General features: G+C 43.2%; 1 protein-coding gene across 1 annotated transcript in view; it reads left to right on the forward strand.

Annotated features, from left to right (window-relative positions):
• Nucleotides 1-898: 898 nt before the first annotated feature.
• The window catches only part of slit3 (slit homolog 3), a gene marked incomplete at its 5' end in the record, with an annotated part of 301,781 nt that continues 276,071 nt past the window's right edge, over nucleotides 899-26,608 (forward strand). The window contains 2 exon segments of the mRNA XM_080502187.1: nucleotides 899-1,089; nucleotides 23,642-23,713. Of these exon segments, the coding sequence (XP_080358313.1) occupies nucleotides 899-1,089; nucleotides 23,642-23,713 (263 nt within the window).

A 26,608-nucleotide genomic window follows, 5' to 3' on the forward strand; every position in this document is an offset into this window, starting at 1 on the left:
TTGTTAAAGACATTTATCAGTGTTGACAGTGGAGTGGGGATGATGCACTAGATATGGAGCATGTGATCCAAAACCTGGTCATTAAGGTGATGAATGGACCATGGCGACAACAACAACAACAACAACAACAAAAAGAAAGATTTCGGCTGGATAACTAGTTAAAATATCCCCCGTTGACTGAGAGCAGATTTGTCTTCTCATGCAATATTAAAGTTTGTAGGCTGTTGATTTGGAGGGGAACGTTGAAGTATGTGCCTCTCTCTCTCCCTCTCTCCCTCTCTCTCTCTCTCTCTCTCTCTCTCTCTCTCTCGAACTTTTTCCCCTGTCTCTGATAACAACTCCTCGGCAACTCTCACTTTTCTCTCTGCCCCCTGACTGCGGAGGGAAGTTCCCTGGAAAGAGGTTCCACCCCGGCAGCTAAACACCTTGGAAAGTCCAGGAGCCGGGCTGATCACTTTTTTTTTCTTCTACTTCTCCTTCTCCTTCTTCTCCTGGAGTTTGTGAATGGGGGAGACTTTTACGCATCGGATCTGCGTGACGCACGGTCAGATGTTTCAAGAGAGAAACTTTCCCCTCTTGTGTCGCATCTAAGAGCCTCCCTTTCTCACTTTTCCTCAATGGCACAGGAGTGCTGTGAGGAGACTGGTCGAGTGTCTCGAGAGAAAGTTTGATGAACTTGTACAACTTGCGAGCGCAATTTGATTTCGGCGTCCACTTTCTCCCTCACCTCGGTCCCACTCACGAGCCGTCCGCTCAACTTTTTTCTTTTCTTTTTATTTCGTTGTTGTTGTTGTTGTTGGGATTTTTACTCCAACATCATCCTCCACTTTCGCTCCTGTGTTTTTTTTTTTTTTTTTTTTCCAATTAACTTGCGTCGGGAGTCATTTCAGTGGATATCATGCGTCCGAAGGCGCCGGGCAAGCGCGCCGCGCTCCGCCGGGTTCTGGCGCTGCTCTTCGCCCTGCTGCTGCGCGCCGCCTCGGTGGATGGATGCCCACACAAGTGCTCCTGCTCCGGGTCGCATGTGGACTGCCAGGGTCTGGGTCTGAAGACGGTGCCCAAAGGAATACCGAGGAATGCCGAGCGCCTGTAAGTGCGACTGCCTTACGATTTTAGGGAACTTTTTGTTTTGTTTTTAATCGCTTCTGGTTGAGACAGTTCGCTTTTTGACGCAATGTTCCTCTCTTGGTGCAAAAACTTTCAAAACATGTTTCTGAGTTACTAAAGTGTCCAAAGCACCTTTTGACAGCCCGTATGGATGAGACATGTCCATGTTGGCAGGCGTCGATGAACCCTCATCACTGTATGCAACTTTAATCTCTTATCCATCCACACATTTTGTGTTTTTATTAATGAGTGATGGATCTGTACAGAATTACAGATGAGAACGTTTGGCCTTAAGATCTCCCCGTCTAAAAACAAAAGCGTTACTAAACTCATAACTAAAGTTAATTTATATGGAAAACTTGATTAATTAAAGCGATTGCTAAACCCTTTACAGGGCTTATATTTGTTCCTAATTTCTTCACATTTCCACTGAACATCCAGCAATAACTGATTGAAAAGTTGTACTATATATTAAGTATATATGAAACTCTTGACAACTTGTGGCACTTGTGCTTCTGATTAATCTCGGTCAAACAAGTATTTCCCTCCTAGTTCGCCTTCCTTTAAAAACACATTTCAAAACATATATTTCATACTGAAACATGTTCAAATGTCCAGTGAGACAAAACGTACTAACTTCTTTGAGGGAAGTAAATGTACTTCAATAACCCTTCACAGAACACCTGCAAGATCATTTTAGCCATAAAAGAATAGGTTTGATTCCGTTTTACACTTTATTTTATTTTATAATACTGAGCTAAATGAGGATTTTTCCAAACTTTTGTGAGTAATTCAAGTGAAAAAACATACTTATTTCAATGAGTGCTTCCTTAAAAAGTACATTTATTCACAATAAAGGAGATGGGTGACGTGAAAATGAAGTAAACACTGTATTTCCTTTGATTATTGATGAAACTGCTTTCAAAATCATTGAAAAGCCCACTGAAGAGAAGCAAGAAAGAACAGCAGCAAGTCAAAAAGAATGAAGGGTCCCTCAGTCTCCTTTTTTAAAGTTTCACACATCAAGTATGGGAATCAAGTACGTTTTTACATTTAACTGGGTTGTATTTTCTGGCATTTGTGTACAACATTTTAACACTTTAACATTTACTCTTGACAATTCTTCGATGACTTTTTTTTTTCCAACCTGGTGCCAGTTTAGCTTGAAATGATATTTCTTCCTGAGGCAGGGACAGACTTTTTGACAGATACAGCTGCCACCTCCAGCTTGGTCCTGACACGTAGACAACCAGCACAGCTACACGCTCACACACACACACACACACACACACACACACACACACACACACACACACACACACACACACACACACACACACACACACACACACACCTTCGCTGTTAAGGTATGGAAGTGATTATGCCTGATAACGGAGCAGCCAAAAGCCCCGCGGAGGATCAACAACAGACCTAACCCTGAGACAACAAACACAATCAGTGGGCTGCAGCAGGAGAAGTGGGGGGGGGGGGGGGGGGGGGGGGGGGGGGGGGGGCGTGTTTGTGGATAGTGTGTAGATGTGGGGGGTATTCTGCCGCGTTTGAACATATGATTAGCATGTGTGTGCGTATATGTTAGTTTATGGACTGGTTTTAGTCATTAGATTGCTTGCGAGGGAGGGGGGTGGTGGTGTTCCCCATACCTCTTCTTCTACCCCGTCAGTTTTAAGTGACCCCCAGGACCTGCCAGCCTCAACACAGCAACCCCCCCCCCCCCCCCCCCCCCCCCCCCCCAGGACATTTACACCTCCGAAAACTAAATAATTAAAGTGGCTTGTGATGGCGAGGTGGGATAAGGTTGTCTACTGCCTCTCATTGAGGGTCCCCTAGGGGGAGTTTTGGGGTAACAGCAGCCCCTCCCTCACATTTCACTGGAGAAACCGTGTGTTTATGTTTCCCTGATTTATCCAGGTCAGTGTTTCAGATGTGACTCGGGCCAAGAGTTGCTGGTTTCCTCCCTCTCGCTCTCGCGACTCCCCTCACCTCGCTTCCTCGCCACTGGGATATTTTCGCTGAGATGAGAAACACTGACGTTGATGAGGTTGCAGTTCTGACAGTTGCAGTGGAGGGAAAAGTTTGTAAGAAAGAGAGATTATTCCTTGAGGGGGATTTTTTTTTTGGATTCAAGTACTGAGATAGAGTCAAAGTGGACAACAGAATGTGAAACAACAGATTGGAGTTTGTTAAAGTACTGTGTTGAAAACTGGCCCAGTCATGAGAAAGTTTTGAAACAATGAAACTCCTTTTATTCAGGCGTGTTGTACTTTTTATTTTTAAACTGAAAAAAGTACAACATGGAGAAAATAAGTGCTGAATGTTAAGATGGTGTTATTCTTTTATTCTATTATTTCTCGCAGCGGTATAAACACCACAGTGCTTGACCCCTTCGCTTGAGAAACGCATCTTCTCTTCCCAGATAATGCACCTGAGTTATGTGCTTCTCCTACAAATATGTGAAGAACTGCTTTCTATGTGCAGTTTGAATGATCTTGCCGTGCACATGTGGGTACTTGAGGACCCCATGGTAGGTAATGTTGCATTAGAGGATGGATAGATTCCTGCGTGGTTCATAGTTTTAACTTAATTTGGAAAAAAACCAAACTGCATTGTCTCAGACATAAATTCAGCCGCTTATAACTTAATGATGTAGTGCTTATTGATGATTTGTCAATGTCATTGTGACAGTGGTGGTGGAAGAGCATACCGGGACTGCTCATGGCATCAAAAACTGGCAATCCACATTAATATTTAACTGGAGACTCATAAATATATTTAAATGTACTGAGGTCGGTTATTTAAGACGTTTCCTGGCAGCGGGACACTCTTGACTTTCAAAGAGTGTTGCACTATTCGGGGAGCTGGCTGGATGTCGGTATTCAACAGTTCATAGCGTCAAGCTCAAGACGGTGCACATGCTCTCCACTGACATGGAGGTTTCCGGCATCGAACGGTCGCACGCACTCGTCCTGCGAGACGTATATATACGAGACCCCAGAGGGGAAGTGGAAGGGAAAAGTCCAAAAAGTCAATAGGAACTCATCAGTCTTTTGCTCTATTCGATCAGTATTTTCTCATATAAGTCATATAGTAGGACTCCACTCACTCGTAGTGCTGATACAGCTGGGAAACACCTTGGAATTTGTGTTTAGGGTTGAAACTTTAAGGCTTTTGCTTCTTCAGCATCGCTACAAAACTTCAATCCTCCTTTTCTTGAGTTGTTTCCTGTCTGAATTACAGATCCAGCTAGGTGGCGCTGTGTCGTCTCCTACCTTGCTGTTTTATCGAGCCGGACCTCAGAGGAAACCTTTGCAAAAAACCGCCATCGTTACAAATCCGACGTGGTTTGTCGTTTGATTGTGTCTCCTGCTAAATCAATGGTTGACACAATAAATTAGCATGGAAAATGTTGACTTGCTGTCCGATGGCACATGCTACGTTAAGAGAGTTCACGGAGAAAAGTATAATATTAGTCCCACCACACTCGAAAAGTATGAAACACGACCGCAGGACATGTGGCATTGGGGTAACTAAAATGACTCCTGCTTTATTTGGAGTGGAAAATCTTTTTTTTTTTTAGTTACTCTGCCGCTGCTTTAAGAACAGACACATCTATAGAATCAACGTAATTCACTGTGTGGACGACAATTAAAACAAACACAGAAAGCCACATATAGGTGAAGTAAAGGGTACGACAGAAGCAGAAGTAAAGGGATTCGTGCAGAATGAACTGCTGTTAACGTGACTGCGGCCACGGCACAGGATTAATCACACTTCCTCAATATGATGCTAAGTAACAGGCAAGATTCAATATCTGGGCACATATTGGTTGCAATATTTATTGTGTTTTTAAGAATATATATCCAGTCAATCCAGTGTAGAGACGTTTAAATAATGCTTAAAGGTTGTTTTTTTTTTTCAATATAAACGGACTAACATAAGGGAACTCAATCCAATTAGAGCATGGCTGGCTTCAGACTTTGGACTCCTTCAAACTTGAGTTATTCTCCACTTCTACTATTTACTACGCAGCATGTGCTTTCTTTCTGCCAAGCGTGGAAATTAAGAGTGAGGGAGACATTCATAGCCACAGTCCACCTGTCATAACTACAGAATTAATCTCTTTAAAGCCAGAGTTTTCCTCACCATTGTAAACAGAGCGTTTGGAAAGGTTAACGAGCGAAAAACAGTGGTGGCCTCAACTGTTCACACACGCGCACGCAAGCACACACACACACACACACACACACACACACACAGGCGGCCTTGCAGTTTACCTCAGGCCAGTCAATTCCGTAATGTCCTCCTTGGGAAGCCACTTGAGACCTCATTTGCATCTAATTTGAGTGGAGGGTTCTGGGGGGAGGCTTAACAGGCTTAACGAGGCTGGGGAAAATGAATTGGAAAACAGGGACGGCCTTTCTCTCCCGGGTTCAGTTCACACCTGCCCTGCGGGGACCGCACAGGCATCCATACAAAAAAAAAAAAAAAAAAACACACACACCCCAGAGTGTTGATTTTTAGAGCTGCGAATTCCAAACTGTTGCCTCAACCGCCGTGAAATGTGGAGGGAGTGAAATCAGCCAACTCTAGAGGGAGCTTCAGCCGCTGCAGTCAGGAGGGAAATTCTGGCTTCGACTCTGTGTGTGTGTGTGTGTGTGTGTGTGTGTGTGTGTGTGTGTGTGTGTGTGTGTGTGTGTGTGTGTGTGTGTGTGTGTGTGTGTGTGTGTGTTCAAACTAACAGCTAAATGCTTTACGCGAGCATGTTTCTGTTCTGTCACAATCACATTTCTTTAAGATATACGCCACTTGTCAAACTGAATAAGTGTGTGTTAGTCGTTGAATGGGCTCAGTGCTGGAAGTGGTGAGCTGCCCGGGCCAGACTAATTCTTCTTCTTCTTCTTCTTCTTCTCCTTCTTCTTCTTCTTCTTCTTCTTCTTCTTCTTCTTCTTCTTCTTCTTCTTCTTCTTCTTCTTCTTCTTCTTCTTCTTCTTCTTCTTCTTCTTCTTCTTCTTCTTCTTCTTCTTCTTCTTCTTCTTCTTCTTCTTCTTCTTCTTCTTCTTCTTCTCCTTCTTCTTCTTCTTCTTCTTCTTCTTCTTCTTCTCCTTCTTCTTCTTTTTTCCCTCACGAACAGCACTTTCAGGAACTTTTGGCAAGTTTTTTTCAAGCAACACCTTCTCTGCTTTCTCGAGCCTCAGATGGCTTTTTTTCCCCCTCTGACTTTCCTTTATGTTTCCCTTCGCTTGGCAACTTGAATTCCATCTCAACTTGGTTCAAGAATTTCCCTTTGGGATTAATAAAGCTATTCTATTCTATTCTATGTGATTCAATTCGATTCAATTTGATTCTGTTCTATTCTATTCTATTCCTGCAATATTTCTCAATTTTTCTACCCTTTAAATTTTTCTGTTAATTTTGGCTCGTTTCACATTCGTTCTTTCTGCTCCTTGCTTCACCTCCACATTGCTTCTACCGCTTTTTCTTTGACCTCCACCTCCAACATGCGCTGCAAGCACATGCACATGTCTAAAGTTGCCAGCAGCGCCTCTTCAGTGGAGTTTTCACGGCTCCCATTTCCCGTCAGCATGCCAACCTACCACGGGGCGCTCAACAGTAGGATCCTGCTGCTGTGTGTGTGTCTTTGCGTATGTGTGGTTACACACACACACACACACACACACACACACACACACACACACACACACACACACACACACACACACACACACACACACACACACACACCAGTGTTCCTGGCTCTTATCAAATCTCAGTGTTGATTGGTCAGTGGACGCTCGTACAACCACACCCTCAGCTATGAAACACCGTTTCATGGTGAGATCAGAATTTTTCTGTGTGTGTGTGTGTGTGTGTGTGTGTGTGTGTGTGTGTGTGTGTGTGTGTGTGTGTGTGTGTGTGTGTGTGTGTGTGTGTGTGTGTGTGCGCAGCAGCGCGCACGCGTGTCTTGAGGTGTGGCTAATTCTTGCTGATGCAATTCTGGTTTCCTCCATTTCAAATGTTTCGATTGGATGAAGAAAGCCCTCGTTGTGTTTTGCTTCAGCTTGGACTCGAACCTTCATCCCGTGTCATTTCCAAACATATTGTCTTGTAAACAACTGCGAGCCGCACCCAAGACGTTTGATAGCGCGAATCCAGACTGTATTCCAACTTTCTTTAGTAATCCCCATGAATTACGGCTAACCTTGCCTCATCGGTGGCTCGCCAGCTTTTTTGCGGGAAGCAACGTTTTTTTTTTTTTTTTCTTTTCGTTTTTTCTTTTTGTGGAGCATTTCTGCAAATGTGTGCCACTTTGAAGAAACGTTCTGTCAGCACACTTGCTTTGGCAACTTTTTAATAGAAGCCATCTTTGAGTAGAGAGCGCCTCTCGCCGTTATCGTGGGTACGGCGGTGATGTAATACATCTGAGGAGCAACCGAGTGTTATTGCTCTAGCAGACGAGTCTAAACTAAGAAGCAAAAACCACAATGAGCTTGCTGTTCTCAAACAGCCTCTTAATGTCACGCCTATCATCCATGGCCATCTTGCGGTAGCTATTTTGTCCCCTTCCAACTGCGCCTGATTCAGTGAGAGGATGCCAAATGGCACTGCCGAGTCTAACCAATATTTAGGCTCCAGTTCTAGGTCAGTGGGTGATATTCTCTTCCCTAAATTTCTCCAGCGTGCGGCCGCTTGACCTTTCTCCATAATGACTTTGAGTCTGCTGCAGACAAAGCCAGCTGGAACCGACAGTGGGCACTGCCCTTCTGGGAAATGGAGCAAGCTGGATGTTACATTAAAATGTACACACACATACTTTATTCATACATGCCGAGTACACGATTGCGAAACACACTCGTGGAGAAAGACGCGCACACCCTGGCGCACGCATAGGAAACCATGCTTATTTGTGCAGACACGCACGCACACACACACACTGTGCTTTAATATGAGAGAGTGCACTACGGACATAGGCCTCAGCATGAACGATAATCATCACACTTACAAAAACTGAGCCATTATGCTCAACGCTTTTAGGAAATAGTTTATTGAAGACTGTGTCATGTTAAAGTTCCTCTCCCAAAATCCACACAGCAAAAACTAAAACCTCTCGGACCCAGTTTTAGTTGTTGATGTCCATCCATTTGTCAAAACACTTCTGAAAGAAATTCCTCCATACTCAGACAAACACGTATTTAGTGCACTTATATTTCGTGAAAGATAGCTGTGTTTGTTGACATGTCAGTGGCCATGGAAACTCCTGAACATTCCTGAGGCAAGATCCATTTCGCAAAAATTCAGATGACTCTCATGGCTTTTTTTCAGGCTGAATCAGTCAAATGTTGATATTTTGGAGACTGCTGGGACGCCATCTTTGATTTCCCAGAAACCCCTTGCCTCAGGTTTCCCCAAGATGACGTCAGTCAGGAAACATAAACAGTTTGATGAGTTTGTTTGTCAACATATGGGCTTTGGTGTGGCGGATTTAGGAGACTGTAGGTTGGAAAAGAGTGGAAATGGTCTTGTTTTGGTGTGTTTTGAAGTGATGCCTTTTATAGGAAGAATATTTAAAAGATTTTTTTTTCTGGTTCATGATCCATTCATCTTCTGGATGACTTTATATAACCCAGGGTCACGTCCCAGTGTCGCCAGGCCAGAGACAAACAGAGACAGAAGGTCACACTCCTTGCCACAGTCGTCAGTTCACCTCATGTTCCGGGTTTTGGACTGTGGGAGGAGACTGGACACAACATCATTGACCACATGGTGATGCAGCCTTCTACACTTCCTGTTAATGGAGTTTGTTGTTCAATTGATGGGATGGATAAATTAACAAATGTAAATGCATCCCGCTGGACTAAAGGCTGAAGGCTGGTGCTACTAGAAGTCAAATGAAGCTCACTTACTGTATGTAGCACTTCTCCAGTGATTTAACAACCCCCTGAAAGTGCTTTACACACCGATGGAGGTGGCTGGAGGTTCGCCATATGGATAGATCAGACCTCAACCATGTAAACTTTGTGAAACACTTGTGGACGTTGTCATTCAATGGTTACCACTCTCACTCTTTTAGTCATTTGTACTCCTCCCTTTCGCCCAAACAGGCTCTCACAGTCACACCTGATGGCAACTTTAGATTCACCAATGTCCTTTCAATGCACCGTTTGGGACTTTGGGAAGAAGCCTGAGCAATATGATCAGAAAATATGAGAAGTTACTGATTAGATGTCGAAAAAGCTGTAAAATTCTCAACATTTTCCCAAATGAAAAGCTGTCATTTAAATCTGTTTTAGGTGAAAACTGAAACACATTCTTGGGACATGAGTCTCAAAAACATTGTAGTTCGCGGGCCCAATAGCATCTTAAGGGGTCCTGACTGGTAAAATACTGCCATAATAATGTTCAGATTTAAAATTCCATTGTTTAATTGTTTTTGGCCCAGGAGCCTTTTGTTTGATATCCCTGGACCAGAGCAAGTATTACCTTCTTGGACGCCTGTCCAACGACTTTACATCTTGTATTGTTTCCTTTTTGTCGGCACAGTCACTGTGTTACGAGACTTTAATGGTTAATTTGCGTGCTGCAAGTTGGAGTCATGATTTGATTATGACAAAGCCAGCTGGTGTCACACTGTGAATTTCCTTTAATCTTCAAACAACTGTTTGATGTAGCGACGACCGCCCAAAACACACAATTTACATGTACAATGTACATTGTACCGACACATATGCATTAGAAAGGTACATTTTTTCCAACAGAACTGCATGCAGATAGAATGGGAGATTTTAGCATGCAGCTCCACGCTCATTATTAAGCCAGCGCACGCTCTCCTATATGGAGTTCGCTCTCAGCCTCTCACTGGATTAGACGTACGATTGGCTGGAGATGGAAACTTTTATATATAATGAGAGAGAGAGAGAGAGAGAGAGAGAGAGAGAGAGAGAGAGAGAGAGAGAGAGAGAGAGAGAGAGATAGAGAGAGAGTCTTGTGTCACATGACCTTCTGTGACTTTCTGCTCTCAGAAAGTCGTCAGACTGAAGGACTCTTACCAGCCGCAGAGGTTTGTGTGTGCAGATGTTGTGTGTGTGTGCAGCGGGCGGGAGGTCGTTTGATGTTAACAAGCCCCGCGAGTGTTTTGTTAGGCCACCGTCACCAAAGCAACACATTACTGTGTTAAGCAACACTGTGGATACTCCCTCACTTTACCTGTGCCGTTGCCTGTTGTGTGTTTATCTGTGTGTGTGTGGAAGCGAATGCTGCATGAGCGTGTGACCTGAACCACAATCATTTTGTTGGTTTTTTTTGTGTTTTGTTTTTTTGTTTTTTTGCTGCACTGTTTAGCTCAGCTCAAACAGCCTGCTTGTAGGAACTATTGACGCTCCTGGCAAGAGCACAACATTTATCTCAGTGTATGCAAGCTCAACATATTCCACTATTTTTGTGAAGTTTATTCCTTCTAAAAAAAAATCGATGGCCTGAGGTGTTTTCTCTGACATGATCACACTGTCTCGGGCTAAATTATGTCAGACGTGTGTGTGTGTACCTCTCCATGGCAGCTAACATGGCTAACATACGAAGTACACTTTGCTCCAGAGGAGTGATGATATGCCAAAGGCCCTGTTTACATGCCCAACGTTTTCAGCTGATAATGCAAAACCTTCGTTGCAGGTTGGGTGTCTGTTTACAAGACGATGATGCTTGGGGGCCACGTAACTTTTTGAAAATGCACCAACTCTATAGAGATGTGTGAAAAAAATAACTTTTTAAAACACTTCTGCCGGACAAAACAATCTGTTTGACAGGTGAAGTTCACTTGTTTCCAATCATAATAACACACATTCTACATATTGCAATGGACTTAAAAGAAAAGCTTGAACAACACACATAAAGCTCAGTTTTCCCACCACAATGACATGTTTCTTCCCACTTATAAACACTACTGATTACTGCAGCTGATTCTTACTCATTGTCGTCACATTTATCTGCTGTTGGGTTTTGTTTGTTTGCTTAACAATATGGAGCTGTGGTGCATCAGCCTCGGTCGGCATTCAGCCTCCAGTCTTTCAAGCAGTAACACCACAAAACCCTCATTTAAATTCTCCTTCCCTTGCTTTTTACGCTAATATTCTGTGTTGATCTCTCCATAAAATGCACACAAATCAAAAAAGCAGGCTGTTGAACGTGCAATTTAAGGCGTTACTTGGGAGCTTAGTAAATCGAACTTTCCTCTATGATATTTCTATGGTGGGCTGGAAGCTTGTTTCACAATTTCTCTTTTACTTGCGCATCGTCTCAATCTGTCATATCCTACTCCGTTCTCGTTCATCTTCATCTCGCCATCTCTGATCCTCCCGGTCACTCGTTCCTCAGCCTCAGCTCCCGTTGAGGAAGCAGCGGGCCTTGTTCTCGTCAAGTGGCCTCTCGCAAGCAGCCAACTTCCCCCTCCGCCACCGCCTCACCCTCGTCACATACAGTGCAGCTGTAGTAAATCCAGACAAAAGCGAAGCGGCCCAATAAACTGCGGCAAAGAAAGGAGCTAACCAAATACAGCACTGGTTTACAGCTCCACTTGGCTGGTGACTCTTCAAGAAAGGGATCCTTGCAGGCGTCTCCCTAATGTGGTGAACCCTGCACCGTTAACAGCAACAGCAAACTGTGACTTTACTGACTGGTATTCTCATCGGGGAGAGAGAGGGAGAGAATGAGAGAGAGAGAGGGAGAGAGGGAGAGAGAGAGAGAGGGAGAGGACAAGAGAGAGAGAGAGAGAGAGAGAGACCGACCGACAGAAAACAGAGATTAAAAAACAACTAATTATAGAAAAAGCTAATCAATCAGAGATCTTTATCGCAGAAGCTGCACCAAAGTAGTATTTTCCGCATGATTGGAAGCTGGAGGTGACTGTGAAGCCGAAAGTTGAAGAAAAGGATAAATAAAATGCAAATAACAACGTAGTAGTTTTCCATCTTTACACAATGTGGAGTGAATGTGCATGCCTGTTGTCAAGATGTTTTTTTCTGACTGATGGCTTCATGTTTTGTTCTCCACCTGCTTATTATTTTCTGTTTTTTGTGGCTTCATTAGCATTCCTTCCATCGCGATCCTCTGAGAATTTTAACCTTTGTGACCAATACATGGCGAGCCTCATGAATCAGATCGAAATGTAGGATGTCAGAGTGTTTCTCAGCCTCCACGCTGCCACTGTGGAGTGCCAGTCCCGCTGCAGCGATCCCATCACACCAGGGAAACCTCTGTCCTCTGGTGTTTGCTATGCAAATTCTCTGTTTGCAATAATATGATATATTTAACTGCTGGCTTTGTGGAGTTTAGCCATTCATTTGTCACGGTGAAAGTGAAAAATGTTGCTGTACTGTGGACGTGAAAATGATGAGATGGTTGTTTCATCAAAGTGATGATCATTGAGCAAAACTTGCTCGGCCGAATTAGAACGTGATATTATATTTTAAAGTAATGGAATTATGCTTATGCCATAGGAAGCACCAACATTATTCTCAGTCCTCTCAGGAAAAGTGTCTCAGACCTGATTTACACAATGTTTTCAAGTTGCATTTTCGGTGACTGTTCACGTGACAACGATAGGCGGAGCTGGTGGAACTGCAACATTTATAAAACGGCTTCCAAGGTGGAACTTTTCTAAAACTCCATCTCTGCGGAAACGGTTAAATACATTTTAAAAAATGCTCCTACTGTGCATGCACACCACAGCTGTAGTAACTCGTCCTCTGCACATGCTCAGGAGAGCCAATCAGAACAAAGTTTCCTTAGTGTTGTTATGACTCCCAGTCCATAATCTCCTGGGACTTGGTACTTTTATTTTGACAGTCACCGTAATAACAATTCAACTTGGTGGTCTGTCCACTAGAATGTTGGTGGTCTCACTTTGTTAATGTTTAGAGCCCGTTGTTCTCTCTTGCATGTGTTTGTGGTTTCATTACTAATATAAATTGTAGCGCCAACTCGTGGACAGACACGCTAACAACATTGTTTTCAGTGTTTCTGTAATTTTTGTGTAAATGACCTTATTTTCTTAACGTTATCGTGTAAATGTGGAACTTTTCTGGAACACATGAACTGTGTGGTCACTTGAAACATTGTCGGCGCTACAGGGAGCTACAGAAGACGTCTTGTCTGATTAAAAAAAAAATAATATATATATATATATATATATATATATATATATATATATATATATTTCAGAACATGAGAGCCATTTTCTGATGAGCATAAAAGAACAACATTTCAAAAGACATCCACCAAAACAATTGGTTAAAAAGTAGGTCTGGGAATATTATTTAATGATGCCCAAGAATTGAAATAAGTGCGGGTTTCCAGTTCCGTTCAAAGCCATACAGTACATACAGTAGACATAGATAGATTCACTAAAAGTAGATTCTAAAAAGCCATATATTGCTCGCTTATTGTCATTTCTCCTGCTGCTCTGTGGTGCATTCAGGAAAAACTGCACAGATGTGATAATCCTGCAGCTTGTGAAACACATCAGCTTTTTTTTATTTTACTGTTTGAAGACCTGTTAAAGAAATAAAAAATAAACTTACGACCCCTTGACTGACTTATGTTAAACAAACCTGTTTCTGATAAACCACATCTTTTTATTTCTCTACATTTGGCCTCAAAACGAAGCTGAGAAATAACATGCCTTGTGCAACTTTATGAATAACATGATTTTTGAGTTCCCAAAGGTGCTGCAGCTCGTTTCCTTTCCCTGTGACCGTGTGTTTGATGCCAGCGCCCAGAATGGTTTGAGCAATGATTGTTGTGTATCCCAGCGAGCCGCTTTGTAACAGGAGAGAGCTCAGCGCCCATTAGCATCACCGTGACCAAGATTCAAAACAGCAGTAAATGGCTGCACCGGAGACCAAATGTTCCACAAAAGTCTTCAAACTTTCCAAAACCTGTAAATTCTCATAAACCCTGCTAGACAATACATGGTTTGGAAATGGAGACGTGAATTGAACATGCTGTTTTTTTTGTTTAGATGATTACAGACCTTATTTTTTTTTAATCATTTGTGTTGTACATGTGACAATGTCCTCACCGTAGTAATTAAGCGAAGTAATGGAGTGTTGTTCTCCAAGGGTTTGAGATTTCTTCTTGTAAATGTGATTTCCTGCTTGCTTTGTTACGCAAATGTTTAGACTGCTAATGAAAAGTTTCAATTCAATTCAATTCAATTCAATTCAATTCAACTTTATTTATGAAGCACCAAATACAACACAGTCATTTCAAGGTGCTTTTAACAGAGAGAAACCCAACAAATCCACACGAGCAAGCTGAGTGACTGTCGAAGGGAAAAAACTCCCTCGAACAGGGAGAAACCTTTGCAGAAACCAGACTCAGAGGTGGAGGCATTCTGCTGACCGGTTGGGGTGAGAGGATAGAGGAGAGGAGAGGATTGGACAGACTGATAGATAGGTAGAGGGATACAGACCCCAGTTCGGGTCGGGGTAAGAAACAGATCCAGGTTCAGGTAGCGGGTAGGAGTAGGGATACAGACCCTGGTTTGGGCAGGGGTAGGGGTAGGGGTAGGGGTAGGGGTAGGGGTTTGTATCCTCCACTGAGTTAAATGGTTAAATCATGTGTTTCACCAGCAGCGTTGTCCTCCGCACCACGTCTTGTTATTTGAAACCGCTGCTGAAACAGACCCTCCACACTTTAACTGGACTTGTTTCCTTACTGTTGATCTGTCGCCTCACAGTGTCTCTCCTCCTCACTTCGCCTTGTTCACTTGTTTGTCATTTCAGCCGTTATCTGAATAGTTCACCATGGACACGGCCGAAACCTGCAATAGCAACTCGAATTTGCCGTTTTATTCTTGTCAGATATTTTTACAAGTGTCTTCAAGTTAATTGGGAGCCACGTGGGGTAATGGTTGGCACTCTCATGACGAATGACAATGAATTAGTTGGTAACTATGAATTGACTTCAAGTATGTGTGTGTGTGTGTGTGTGGTTATTGGACAAAAAGGTATAGAAAATGACAGCTAAATGGTACAATAGATTAGAAACGTTATTTACCATTGTGCAATTCCTACAAGATCCGATGAAACACGTGGTGCAAAGTGACGAGACACAACTCAGAGTTTTCTCAGAGGATATCCTCATCTGCAGTCAAGAGTGTTTTACACACTGCACCACCACGTATCCCCTCCATTAACAAGTACAGTCAAACCCATAAACAAAGGCCTGTTGCATATTTGCATCATTATTGTTGGTTTTATTCTATTTATTCATCCACTGGCGTGTAATTACTAAAGTTTTTGCCATGTTAATTATTTTACAGTTCTGAATCAGTTTCATGTTAAAGCTATGGGGTCAAATTCATCCTCAACAGGGCGCCTGCGTCCGAGGTGAGGCCGGTGGAACGTGTTCCAGTTAATTAGATGTTAAGCTGTCGGATCAAACCAAAGGTTTTCAATGCAATATTCAGCTACCGCTGCCATTTGAGGTTCATTTCAACTTGGATCACAATTAACGTGATCAAAACAGTCTGAGCAGGTGCTGCCAAATGTCATAACCAAACATTTGAATTGGATAGATTTCAGCTCCACAGAAGCCAGTTGTAAAGCAACCTGACGCCTGGCCTGTGTCTGGTGACACACACACCGACTATGGAGCTCAGAGGAAAAGGAAGAAGGCAATTAGGATTCCTTGCGTAACGAGGAGATTTAGAAAGTGAAATTGAGCATACCTATTGGAGAGAGAGAGAGAGAGGGGGGGGGGAGCTATGTGCATAGCAGGAATTAGAAAGTGAAGCAGTACAAGGACTTTGTGTAAAACAACATGAGATTAGAAGAGGAAGTGGATGCATTCGGAAACGAGGCATTGGCCGGAGAACAACAAAGGATGAAAGGAAAAGGATGGAGGGAGCAGGAGAGATAGGGGTGCAATTCCTGATGGAGTGACAGAAAAAGTGGAAAGAGGAAACGTCACAGTGTTAGAGAGAGATAGAACAGAGAGAGGAAGCTGCCCTGCTTCAGTGTTATTACATATTGTTGTCCCAGATAGAGCGGGGCAGAAAGAAGACGGAGGTCAAGAAAACACAAACAAGACAGATCTTGATAACGGGGGTCAAGGTGAAAAAGCATTAGTGACCGGCCATGTAAACCGACATGTCAAACATTCAAACTCATATTTCATTGTTGGCCACAGTGGCGGTCTCTCCAGCCCCTCATTCCTTTAAGCCCTTGGGAGTCACCTGATCTTTCTTTTTTTCTTTTTTTTTTAGAATTCATCTGCGTTTTCCCAGTGTAAACAATTAATGAAGCTTGGCTGTAAGCAAACCAGCCTCCACCACCCCATTATTTAACCCTTTATGTGGCACGTGACCTTATTTTAGAACTCCCATTTCTACTTGATTAAACGTCTATATGTCTTAAATTCTGGCATTTGTGATTAAACGTTTGAAGCGACCAGTCTTGTACATTAAACCGTAAACCCTCAAGATTTTTCTAACGCGAGCTGCAAGCTCCTGGACCGTCCACACCTGAGAACGGACAAATGTAGAAGAATCACAGCAAAATGGTTGCAAAATAAAAAGACGTACAATGTTTACATTGTTGACAAACCAGACTGCTGAAACAATGACGTCAGGAAGTGTCCGTGTTTTCCAAGGATGTCGAGGACATTTTTTTAGATTACATAAGTTTAATGCAGTTGAGAGAGTAGTCTCGAAGTATCCTGACACAAGACGATGGAAACGTGGCATTTCAGAGAATTTAGACAACTTCTCAAGGTGGGGTGTGTGTGTGTGTGTGTGTGTGTGTGTGTGTGTGTGTGTGTGTGTGTGTACGATTGTGCGGAGTCAGCCAGCATGCAAACCCAAGGCGACCAGACGGTGAGGTTCACTGCTTTCAGTGGTCTCGCTTGAGATTTGTGTGTCTTTGTTGGAGGGTATATTAATTCCCTGAACACCTGCTGTTTGCATTCTTGTCTTATCCTCTCGTGGCAAACGCGCACGTGCGCGCGCGCACACACACACACACACACACACACACACACACACACACACACACACACACACACACACACACACACACACACACACAGGCAGAGGCCTTACCTCTGCCTGTGGTGGAAACAAACAGTCGTCAGGGCTTTTGTACTGCAGCTTTTCGTTGGTTGTCTCGCTGCCAGCCGGTCAGTTTAAGGCGAAGCTGAGTTACTGCTGGGTGCGGTGGACGTCCCAACTTTAAGACACCAGGTGCATGAATGTGGATAGCTCATCAAGTTTCTGTTCTCACTGCACTGTTACATCTATATATTCTCATCATGTCTGTCGTACTTTTCCTCCCAACATTCTGGCAACACGAGAGTCTGACAAAGATTTCCTCAAGAGAAAAATGAAGCAAATCTCGTTATAGTTTATCTTCTCTTCACTTCCCTTGTCTTCTCTTCTCTTCCTATTTAGATTAAAGTAAAAAAAACCAAACAAAAACAACACAGTGTTACACCCCCCCAAATAAAAAATACAGCAACACATAACTTCCTCTGATTTACATTCTATAGTGCATTTCACCCCATTGGTCATTTCAAGATTTTGCTTTACAAGATTGGTCACGTTTACCAGATCAAACACACACACACACACACACACACACACACACACACACATATACACACACACACACACACACACACACACATACACACACACTCGTCCAGGCTGCCATACAAGGTACTTTTCCACGATTGGGAACGACTCGCTGTTCAGTGTCCTGTTTAACGTACGGATGGAGTGAGACATAGGATCAAACAACAAACCTTGGGAATACACAGGCACACATGCCTGTGAGAAGAAGAATGCTTCAAGATTGGAAACGAATATTGAGAAAGACTTAGTTGACCTGTAGTCATTAAGCAGGTTGTTCCAATGTGGTTGTGAAGTAGAGTGTCCAGTAGGGGGCAGCACACATGGTTGGTGTCACATTTCTAATACAAACATCAATGAATCTGGTTCAAAACTGCTAAAGTAAATATTTGTGTCCCTAGTAGTATTTAACGTTTGGTGCAGGAGGATAATTTCTTCTGTTTTCAACTTTGTGAGTGAAGGCGTTTACGAACTGTTCACACATGTCGTCTTGAGCTTCTTTGTTGTGACGTAATGCTGCCATTTGATTCTGCCTGCCCACATTCACGGTCCTTCTTCCAATAGGTCATCATTTCTGCAGTGTTCCTTTCGTTGGTCACACAGGAAGTATGATGTACAACACTGCCCCCACATGACATCGGTGGTATTACTCTGGTTGCTACGCTTATTCAACTGGGCGACGGTGGGCCGCCCAACAATCGTAGGGTTGGCGGTTCCAATCCCGCTCTGTCCAAGTCTTTGTTGTGCCATTGTCAAAGCGCTTTACCCACATTGCCTGGTATGGATGGTGGATGTTGGAGGGGCCATAGGCACGGAATGGCAGCCATGCCTCTGCTCTACATGCTTGGTGGGAATAAATAATGGCTTCTGTATGTGCTCTGAGTCACCTTGAAAAGAGCGCGATATAAATCCCAGCTGTTATTCAAGCTTGATGGAGAGGAGGCTCTTTTCTGCATCAACTTAACGACATTACCTGGGCCAGCTATTTGTTTCGCCATCATTTCCAAAATGACGGTGTGTGAAATGCACGCGGAACAGGCTTCAGGTTAAGTAGGTTTTCTAAAAAGCTAAATGGTGAATGATTGATGACGATCGATGCCTCCGGCGTTGTGTACGGCGTTCATGATGAAGTCATGCTTTTTTTTTAAGACATCACAGTCTCTTGGAATTTCATTTGACAACTTTATTCATTGGATTTCACACCACACGCTGCTTTGTTCTGTCAGCTGCCGCGAGTTTTTTTTGTGAGATGCTTTGATATCTTTGTGCTCCACCTGGAACTGCAGCCTCACTGTTTGTTTGGCTGCACGGTCTCCCTGGTGAGAGCAGGAGCTTCCACTGTGAACAAGAGAAAGATGGAGATAAGGATGGAGAGATTAGAGAAAGGGAGAGGGAGAAAAAAAAACAGCGCAGGGCAGGAAAGAAAGTGTAGCCAACTGTAAGAGTGAAAGATTGATATAAAAGAGGAGCGATTACGCTCGGAGAGAGAAACAGATGAAGGCAAAGAAGAGTGTTTAGTCGACTGTGAAACAGTGAAAGATAAGACTTGAGAGAGGGAAAGCATCGAGAAAGGGTGGCGATTAGAGAGAAAGAGTGGAAAGGACAGCTGGGAACATTAAGTGAAGCTGCTTTGGAGGACTGACACAACGAGTGACGAGAGATTTAAGATAGCTGACGTATGGAAGGAAAGACAGAAGAAAAGCTGTCAAACAGACGACAAGATAGCAAAGACAGAGAGGTCGGGGTGGAGAGAGGTGGAGTGCTGCTCATACATTTTTTTTTTTTTTTTTTTTTTTTTTTAAGATTGGATGCTGCCTGAGCCGATCAAAAAAGAGAGGATTCCCCGAGATTGCGTGCGATCAAGTAGCACTTTCCTCAAGTTCAAATTGATGATGTATCGATGCAGTATTGAGTTTTTCATCACGTCTGAGAAGACTTATCAAATAATTGGCAGTACCTCACTTTCCAACCGGCTGATAATTACACATACTCTGAAGGTCTGTGAGGGGAACCAGCATCACCCAGTCCTGGTGACGGGGAAGGAGCTTGCTGTCAGAAACGGATCTGGTGCCTTGAGTGAGCCGGCGGCAGCGAAGGTCTTTGGCGTCTCCTCGGTTTCTGTGGTTTTCTATAGTTTCTCAATTCAAATGTTGTTGCATCTCGGGATAAATCCTCAAATGTCAGTGACTGTGACAGGGGAAAGCAGAGATTTATAGCGACGTCTTCTATGTTTATGCCTGATCATCTGTAAGTCTTCTTGTTTATTGAAAGACAAAAAAACAAACAACTAAGTGATTGTGGCAGGAATCAAGTAACAATGATTATGAATGACATGCAAAAGAACTTCCTGGATTGACTATGATGGGAACTGCGGCCAAAATGGGTGATTGCAGAACGTTACATGAGACTTAGTGCGACTTTCATTGATGTGTGCAGTTTGAAATGAGCTCAACTTGCAGCACACTGGGTCAGAGTTATGATGCGTTTCCACGGATGCTGTCTCGTTGTGTGAATGAGGCCGGAGCCTGTCTCGACCTTCAAAACAAACTAGTGTTGCAATACCTTGTTTGCTGTCAAACTAACCTAAACTAACTCTGCACACTGCAGAGTCACCTTTTTAATGCCACCATTTTCCAGGTACATTCTGTAATATAGTACCATTTACCATCTATTACCTTCGCCAATGAAAGTTGGGTGAGAAGTTATGTTTTTGGCTGCATGTATTTATTTATTTCTTGCTTATATGCATGTATTTTACCAATGTTTCGCAAAAACTACTGGCCAGAATTGCAGGAAATCTTCAGGGGAGGAGGAGATCAGTGTCTCTCACCACGGAGATGCTCCCTGCTCAGTGTTTCACAGTGATGTTGCCACCTGACCTACCGAGTTAGCATCAATATGAGCTCATGGCGATCATGCACGCAATGCTAACTCAGTTCTGCAAACAAATGTGGCCCTGGTGAAGGTCTGCGCTCCTGGTGGTCAGTGGGTTTATCATTGAATTACAGTGGGGGCGGTGACCCACTGGAGTCATTTGATCCATTGTTAGAAAATACAAATTAGTGATGCTTTATTGTTGTTTATTGGGTTCTTCAGTAGATTTGAATACATTTCCCTTTCATGTATCAAATATTCCTGAACATAAACTCTCAGGGACCACATTCTGAGAACTTGTTTGTTGTTTCTTATGATTCAGGCCAACTTTCCTTCACTGCCCTTGATTTGCTGAGCCGCATTCATTGATCAGGGTCCAAGTGAGAGTCATTTTTATGTCCTCTGATTGTGTCAGATGAGATATTAAAGCTATTCATTACTCTGGAGTCCCTTCAAGGACACCCGAGTTGACCCTGGACCCCATTTTAGGCTTCACTGAAGTTGCCGGTTTTGCCCGAACCCGCCTTCCCTGTCTCAGGCAGGGGTATGGCTCCTATTAGTGGTGCTCGCCATGGCAGCTTGTGGAAACCTTTTGAAACCTAATATGGTCTTAAATCAGATTTATAAATGTTTAGGTGTATTATGAAAAACACACACGCCAACCGCCATGGTAAAACCAGACTCTGTGTGTGTGTGTGTGTGTGTGTGCCTGAGAGCAAAAGGAGAGTGAGTGAAAGCTCTTGGATGGACGTGTGTGTGTGTGAGTGAAACGAGAGAAAATTATGTGTGTTGTTGGTCTGTGCCCTCTGTGTGTGTGTGTGTGTGTGCACATGCGTGCATGTGTGTGTGTGTTTCCTTGCCCTAATTCCTCCAGCGCGACAGCGTTTCAATAAACAGCATGCTCGTATAAAGGGAACCAGTCTATACACACACACACACACACACACACACACACACACACACACACACACACACACACACACACACACACACACACACACACACACACACACACACACACACACACACACACACACACACGGGCAGGCAGGCAGGCAGGCAGGCAGGCAGGCAGTTCATATTGCAGTGTGTACACAATGTGCACCCGTAGTTAAAACAGATTGAATGACAGCCAGGAAACACGATAAGCTTTTAAACTGTGATGATGGAAAGAGAAAATCATTTCATACCACTTTTTATTGTTCCTTTTTTTTTTTTTAGTAACATGAAAATTTACTTCTCAATAATTCACAGCTGTCTGAGGCCAATGCATGCACAATATTTGCGGTGCCTTCACAGTAGGAGTGTCGGTCTGTTTGTAGAGTGTTTATGTGTGTGTGTGTGTGTGGCCTTGTACGCTGAGGGACTTTCTCACGCTCTGTCCCACTGCCACAGTACCTAATTCGGCTGAATGGGAACACACGAAGACGCTCATGCCGACAGACACAAATGCTCGTGTTGCAGTGGGAACACAGATGTTCTTGCAAAAACTGACAATACTTTCATGTCGTACTTTGGATTACAGTATTTGTGGGTAGCTTTGGCTCAGCTAAGTAGAGCCAGTCATTTTCCGATTGCAGGTTGGTCGTTCAAATCCCACCCTGCTCCGACCACACATCAAAATGCTCTGAGACAAGACATCAGGGGTGTCAAACACATTTTATTTCAGGGGCCACTAACGGCCCAATTTCATCTTGAGTGGGCCGGACCAGTGAAATAATGCCATAATAATCTTTAAATTTATACTTTAAGGGCTCATATTATACAAAATTTTGTTTCTATTGGTTTTCCAGGTGTATTGTACCTGGAACAACGCCCCAGAAGAAGAAAGTGTGCCCTCTCTCTCCCTGGCTTGTTCCAGGTTTTAAAAAGTGTGTTGCTCCAACCAGCCAATCAGAAATCAAACCCTATATAGTGTCATCAGGGGTTTTAGCCAATCACAATCAAGGTAGGCTCCTCCCCTTTGACTCCTCCCACAATAAGGCAGCTCTGCTCTGGCACATGGCACCACGAGAGGAAGTACTTCCTCCTCTTCCCATAGATGGGCATGAGTGGGCGGAGCCAGTCCAGCTCACACAGACACAGCAGATTCTGGTAATCTGGTAATAAACTTTGAAGACAACATTTGTGAACCAATGAGACCATGTGAAAGTGTTGTAAAGCTGGATAATAGGAGAGCTTTAAAGTATTTTTGTAAAGCTTTTCTTTGCTGTGACACAGATTATATGTGATAAAAATGCTAAGCTTTTTTTGCGAATTGAAACGATTACTACTGGAAATGACAACAATCTCAACATGAAGCCAATTTTAATGAAATCCTCTTGTGCAAAATACAGTGAAATGTATAGCTGTTACATTATGGGTGTTTTTACTGGCTTTCATCACAGCATCAATCTGCTACCATGAGGATATCTGTTCAAAGAAAATAAAAATCTGTGTTTTCTTTAATTTTTTTTAATTTGCTTGGTGATGTCGCCGGATTGGAGTCTCATGTGGGCAGATTTCCACCCACCTGCCTTTTGTTTGACACCCCTGAGTTAGACACTCCCCAGATGGAGTTCGACCTCTTTGCACTGTCGCGTTCACGATGGGAATGTGAGTGTGGGTATGAATGAATAATGTGACCATTAGTTGCTGGTACTGGAGCCCTCAGTGATCTCGTTCAATGTCAATTTGTCTAAAGTTGTGTCATATAAAGATTGCCTTCATGTAAAGCCCTGACTGATTAACTGGATCATTCACTGGGTCACAACTCCACACTAATCCAATTGCCATCATAACAATCATTGGATATTTTTGGTGCATCGAGACCTGCACACCAGTCTGATCTGTTTGCTCAGTCTTCACTTGAACAAGTAGATCACCTCCCCCAGTAAAATGATAGTAATTCAATGGGATTGACAAAAAAAGCCACCATGTAATATCAGCTTGTGTAAAGACCCTGGTGGCCTGGTGTTTACCATATATGTGTGACTGATGGTGATCCACTCTGATTTGTGACTTTTCTCTTTTCATCTGCAGGGATTTGAACAGAAACAACATCACCAGAATCACTAAAGTGGACTTTTCTGGCATCAAGAACCTCAGGATTCTGTAAGTTTGTGTCTTTTATAAAATCTTTGTGGAAATGAATAATCAAATTTACAAGAAATCACATAACGTAAGGAAAAAGATGGGTGGGGGGAGGGGGGGGGCATGTTGGAGCAATTATGCAAATACTATATTTACCTACTGGGTTTGTATATGGCTATAGGGGAAACGAGACTCTATAAAGTAAAGTTTTCCATCATAATGAGGGCTTTCGGGGCAGGAGAGAATACAAGTGTCTTATCCAAGGAGTTGGATTTCACAATTACTGGATATTTACAAGGTTAAATAATAGAGTAATTGAGAGCCGACATGCCAGCTCCAAGCAGCAAGACGCCCATTTACGAAGCGGGCGACACGATAACGAGATGTTGGTGTAGCATGGACCTGACGATATGCAGACGCTGACTAATATGAGTTCAGAACAACTGCTGTCAAGAATATGTGAGTCACTGTTTATGTGACAGAGGAGACTTGTAGGTTCTGACCGCCTCTCATGTTTGTCTGAGGAAAGGTTTGGGATTTTCAAGTTTACAACATCTCAAATTGAAAATTAGGCCCGTTTACACATTTTCACTTGAAACATTGTGTGAAGGGAGCCTTAGATTCTAAAAGCCCAATTGAGTGTCAAAATGCACGAACAGTAGATATCTGGCATAATTAAACTATACATACTTGAATATCTAAAATGAGGCTCTTCTTGGATGAAAAAACGTTCAAGTTTTGGTGTAAGAGACTGCGGTTTGACAATAAACCACCAGTCTTACATGTCATGTTTGCATGGATGCTGGAAATCACATGAAAACTGTATTATTATACCACCATTTCTATATTAAAAAAACAAAACAAAACAATATTCCTTTCATTAATTTTAAGTAGCGGTGAATGGACACAGCATGGGGCAGTGGGAGGGAAGTAAAACTGCCTCAAAGCAAACTGGCTCGTCCAAAAGAAAGAAAAGTAATAAAGAAAAGTAAAAATTCTGCATTTTTTTCCACATCGTTTCTTTTATACGTACAGATTTGTCTTAAAACTAACTTGTAAATATTCTGAAACAATTTGAAGTATAATATCTGTTCATAAACTGTCCTGTTTGGAGATCTAAAAAAGTGATGTCAGCAGTTTCCCATCAAGAGGCGAAGCCACCTCTCAAGGTATTACATTCGCCCAAATTATAACATTTTGTCTCATTCATCTTGAAGTGAAACTGAATCCAACGATGTGCTTGAAGTCCTTGCCAATGTTACACTTGTGCAGCTCATTATATATAAAGCACTGTGCTCAGTGGACTCGTGCGTACGTGCCTGCGTGCGCGTGTGCGAGTGCTTTAATAACTATAATCACCGTTGACTGCACGCAGCTTTCCTCTTCACTCCGTTTTAACCAGACCGACAGATAAAAATACTCTCTGAGCACAAAGTACACCGAGGAGTGGTAATGACTTTCTGAACGTGTCTGTTTGCATTTGTAAGCGCATTTGTTTGGGACGAACCGTAACTCCTGAGCCACAGTGAGACCTGTCTCAGTCAAAGTCGTCGGCCGGTATCGAAAACAGACAAGAAACACTGCAGAAGTGTTTTGTGTCGCGGAGCGAGGGCGAGAAGGACGCAGGAAATGAGGCCCTCAGTTGCGAGTGTGTTTGCGTGTGGTAGGCCAGCAGCCCGTTTCATGTGGTCGGTGATAAACTGCTGTGACATTTCCCCACTCTAAATCTTTTAAGGAGAATGGGAGGAGATGGCTTGGGAAAGAGGATGTAGTCTGAGAAAAGTTGACTTTCAGACGCAGACACGTGCACATGTTATGCACATTCCTGCATCTGTATGGAGAGAAGAACAAAAGCCTACGTGGCCACCATACATGGTAGCCTTCGGTCTTATCTTAAGGTCTAAAAGGTAGTGCTGCTCCTGCTCTCACACACTCTGCCTCGTTCTCACACACATTGCTGGTCATTTCGGTAATGTGCGCCTCCCAAGGGGAAACTCTGTATGCTGTGTGACATTTTCAACACTTTTCCCAGCATAGATTGCAGAGAAAAACGGTCTCAATGCTTATATTTACATATAAGCTAGTGTAATTAGCCATAATGTCCAGTAGATTGTATCTCAGCCATTCACATACAGTTAGAATTACAACTCATTTGTTGGTAATTTTATCTGTCAAACCTTAACAAACCCTTTTTTTTTTTTTTACATAAACAACACAAAAAGGACGTCACTAACATAAATTGTTTTCCTGGTGTTAAGACGGGTACTATAGAAACAGTGATGTTTGGTGGGAAATTGAGACGGTTGGTGGTGCAGTCATACAACTACTCACTGCCTTGGATAATTTCCCGACAGTGTCAGAAACTTCACGACCACCAGTCGCCCACAGCATGTTACCTGCCACGAGCTGCAGCCGACAAAAACTGACAGACGTGCGGCCAAAAACAAAGCGACAATCAAAGCGAAACCAGTGCGACCAGAACATGGATTCTGAAGGAGGTTAAATGTTGGAATGTGTCTACCTTTTTTTTCCCATGCACAGATGCAACCAGAGCAATGGTTTGAGTTTGTGTGATCGTCATTAATTAGATTTTATGAATGGTGTATGTAGCTACAGGGGTGATAAACTTGTTCTGGGGGGTGGTGGCGCTCTAGAGGCTGGACAAACAGGCTTGGGATTGGGAGTTCACGGGTTTCACGACTGTGGGTCCCTGAGAAAGACCCTCGCCCTCCGTAAGCCCACCTTAATGTTGCTGCCCGTGGCATCCGAGGAATGAAATGGGTGAATGCGTTAAAAGCATTTTCCCCAAAAGATATTAGTTTAGATTTGGTTTTGTTGCAATCACATACGAAAGGCAAGCTAATCACATCGGTTAGTGGCTTACCCAAGAAGGTAGAGGATAAATCTCCAATCTTG

The sequence above is a fragment of the Blennius ocellaris genome, assembly GCF_963422515.1.
Source record: "Blennius ocellaris genome assembly, chromosome: 9".
In the NCBI taxonomy this organism is placed as follows: domain Eukaryota; kingdom Metazoa; phylum Chordata; class Actinopteri; order Blenniiformes; family Blenniidae; genus Blennius; species Blennius ocellaris.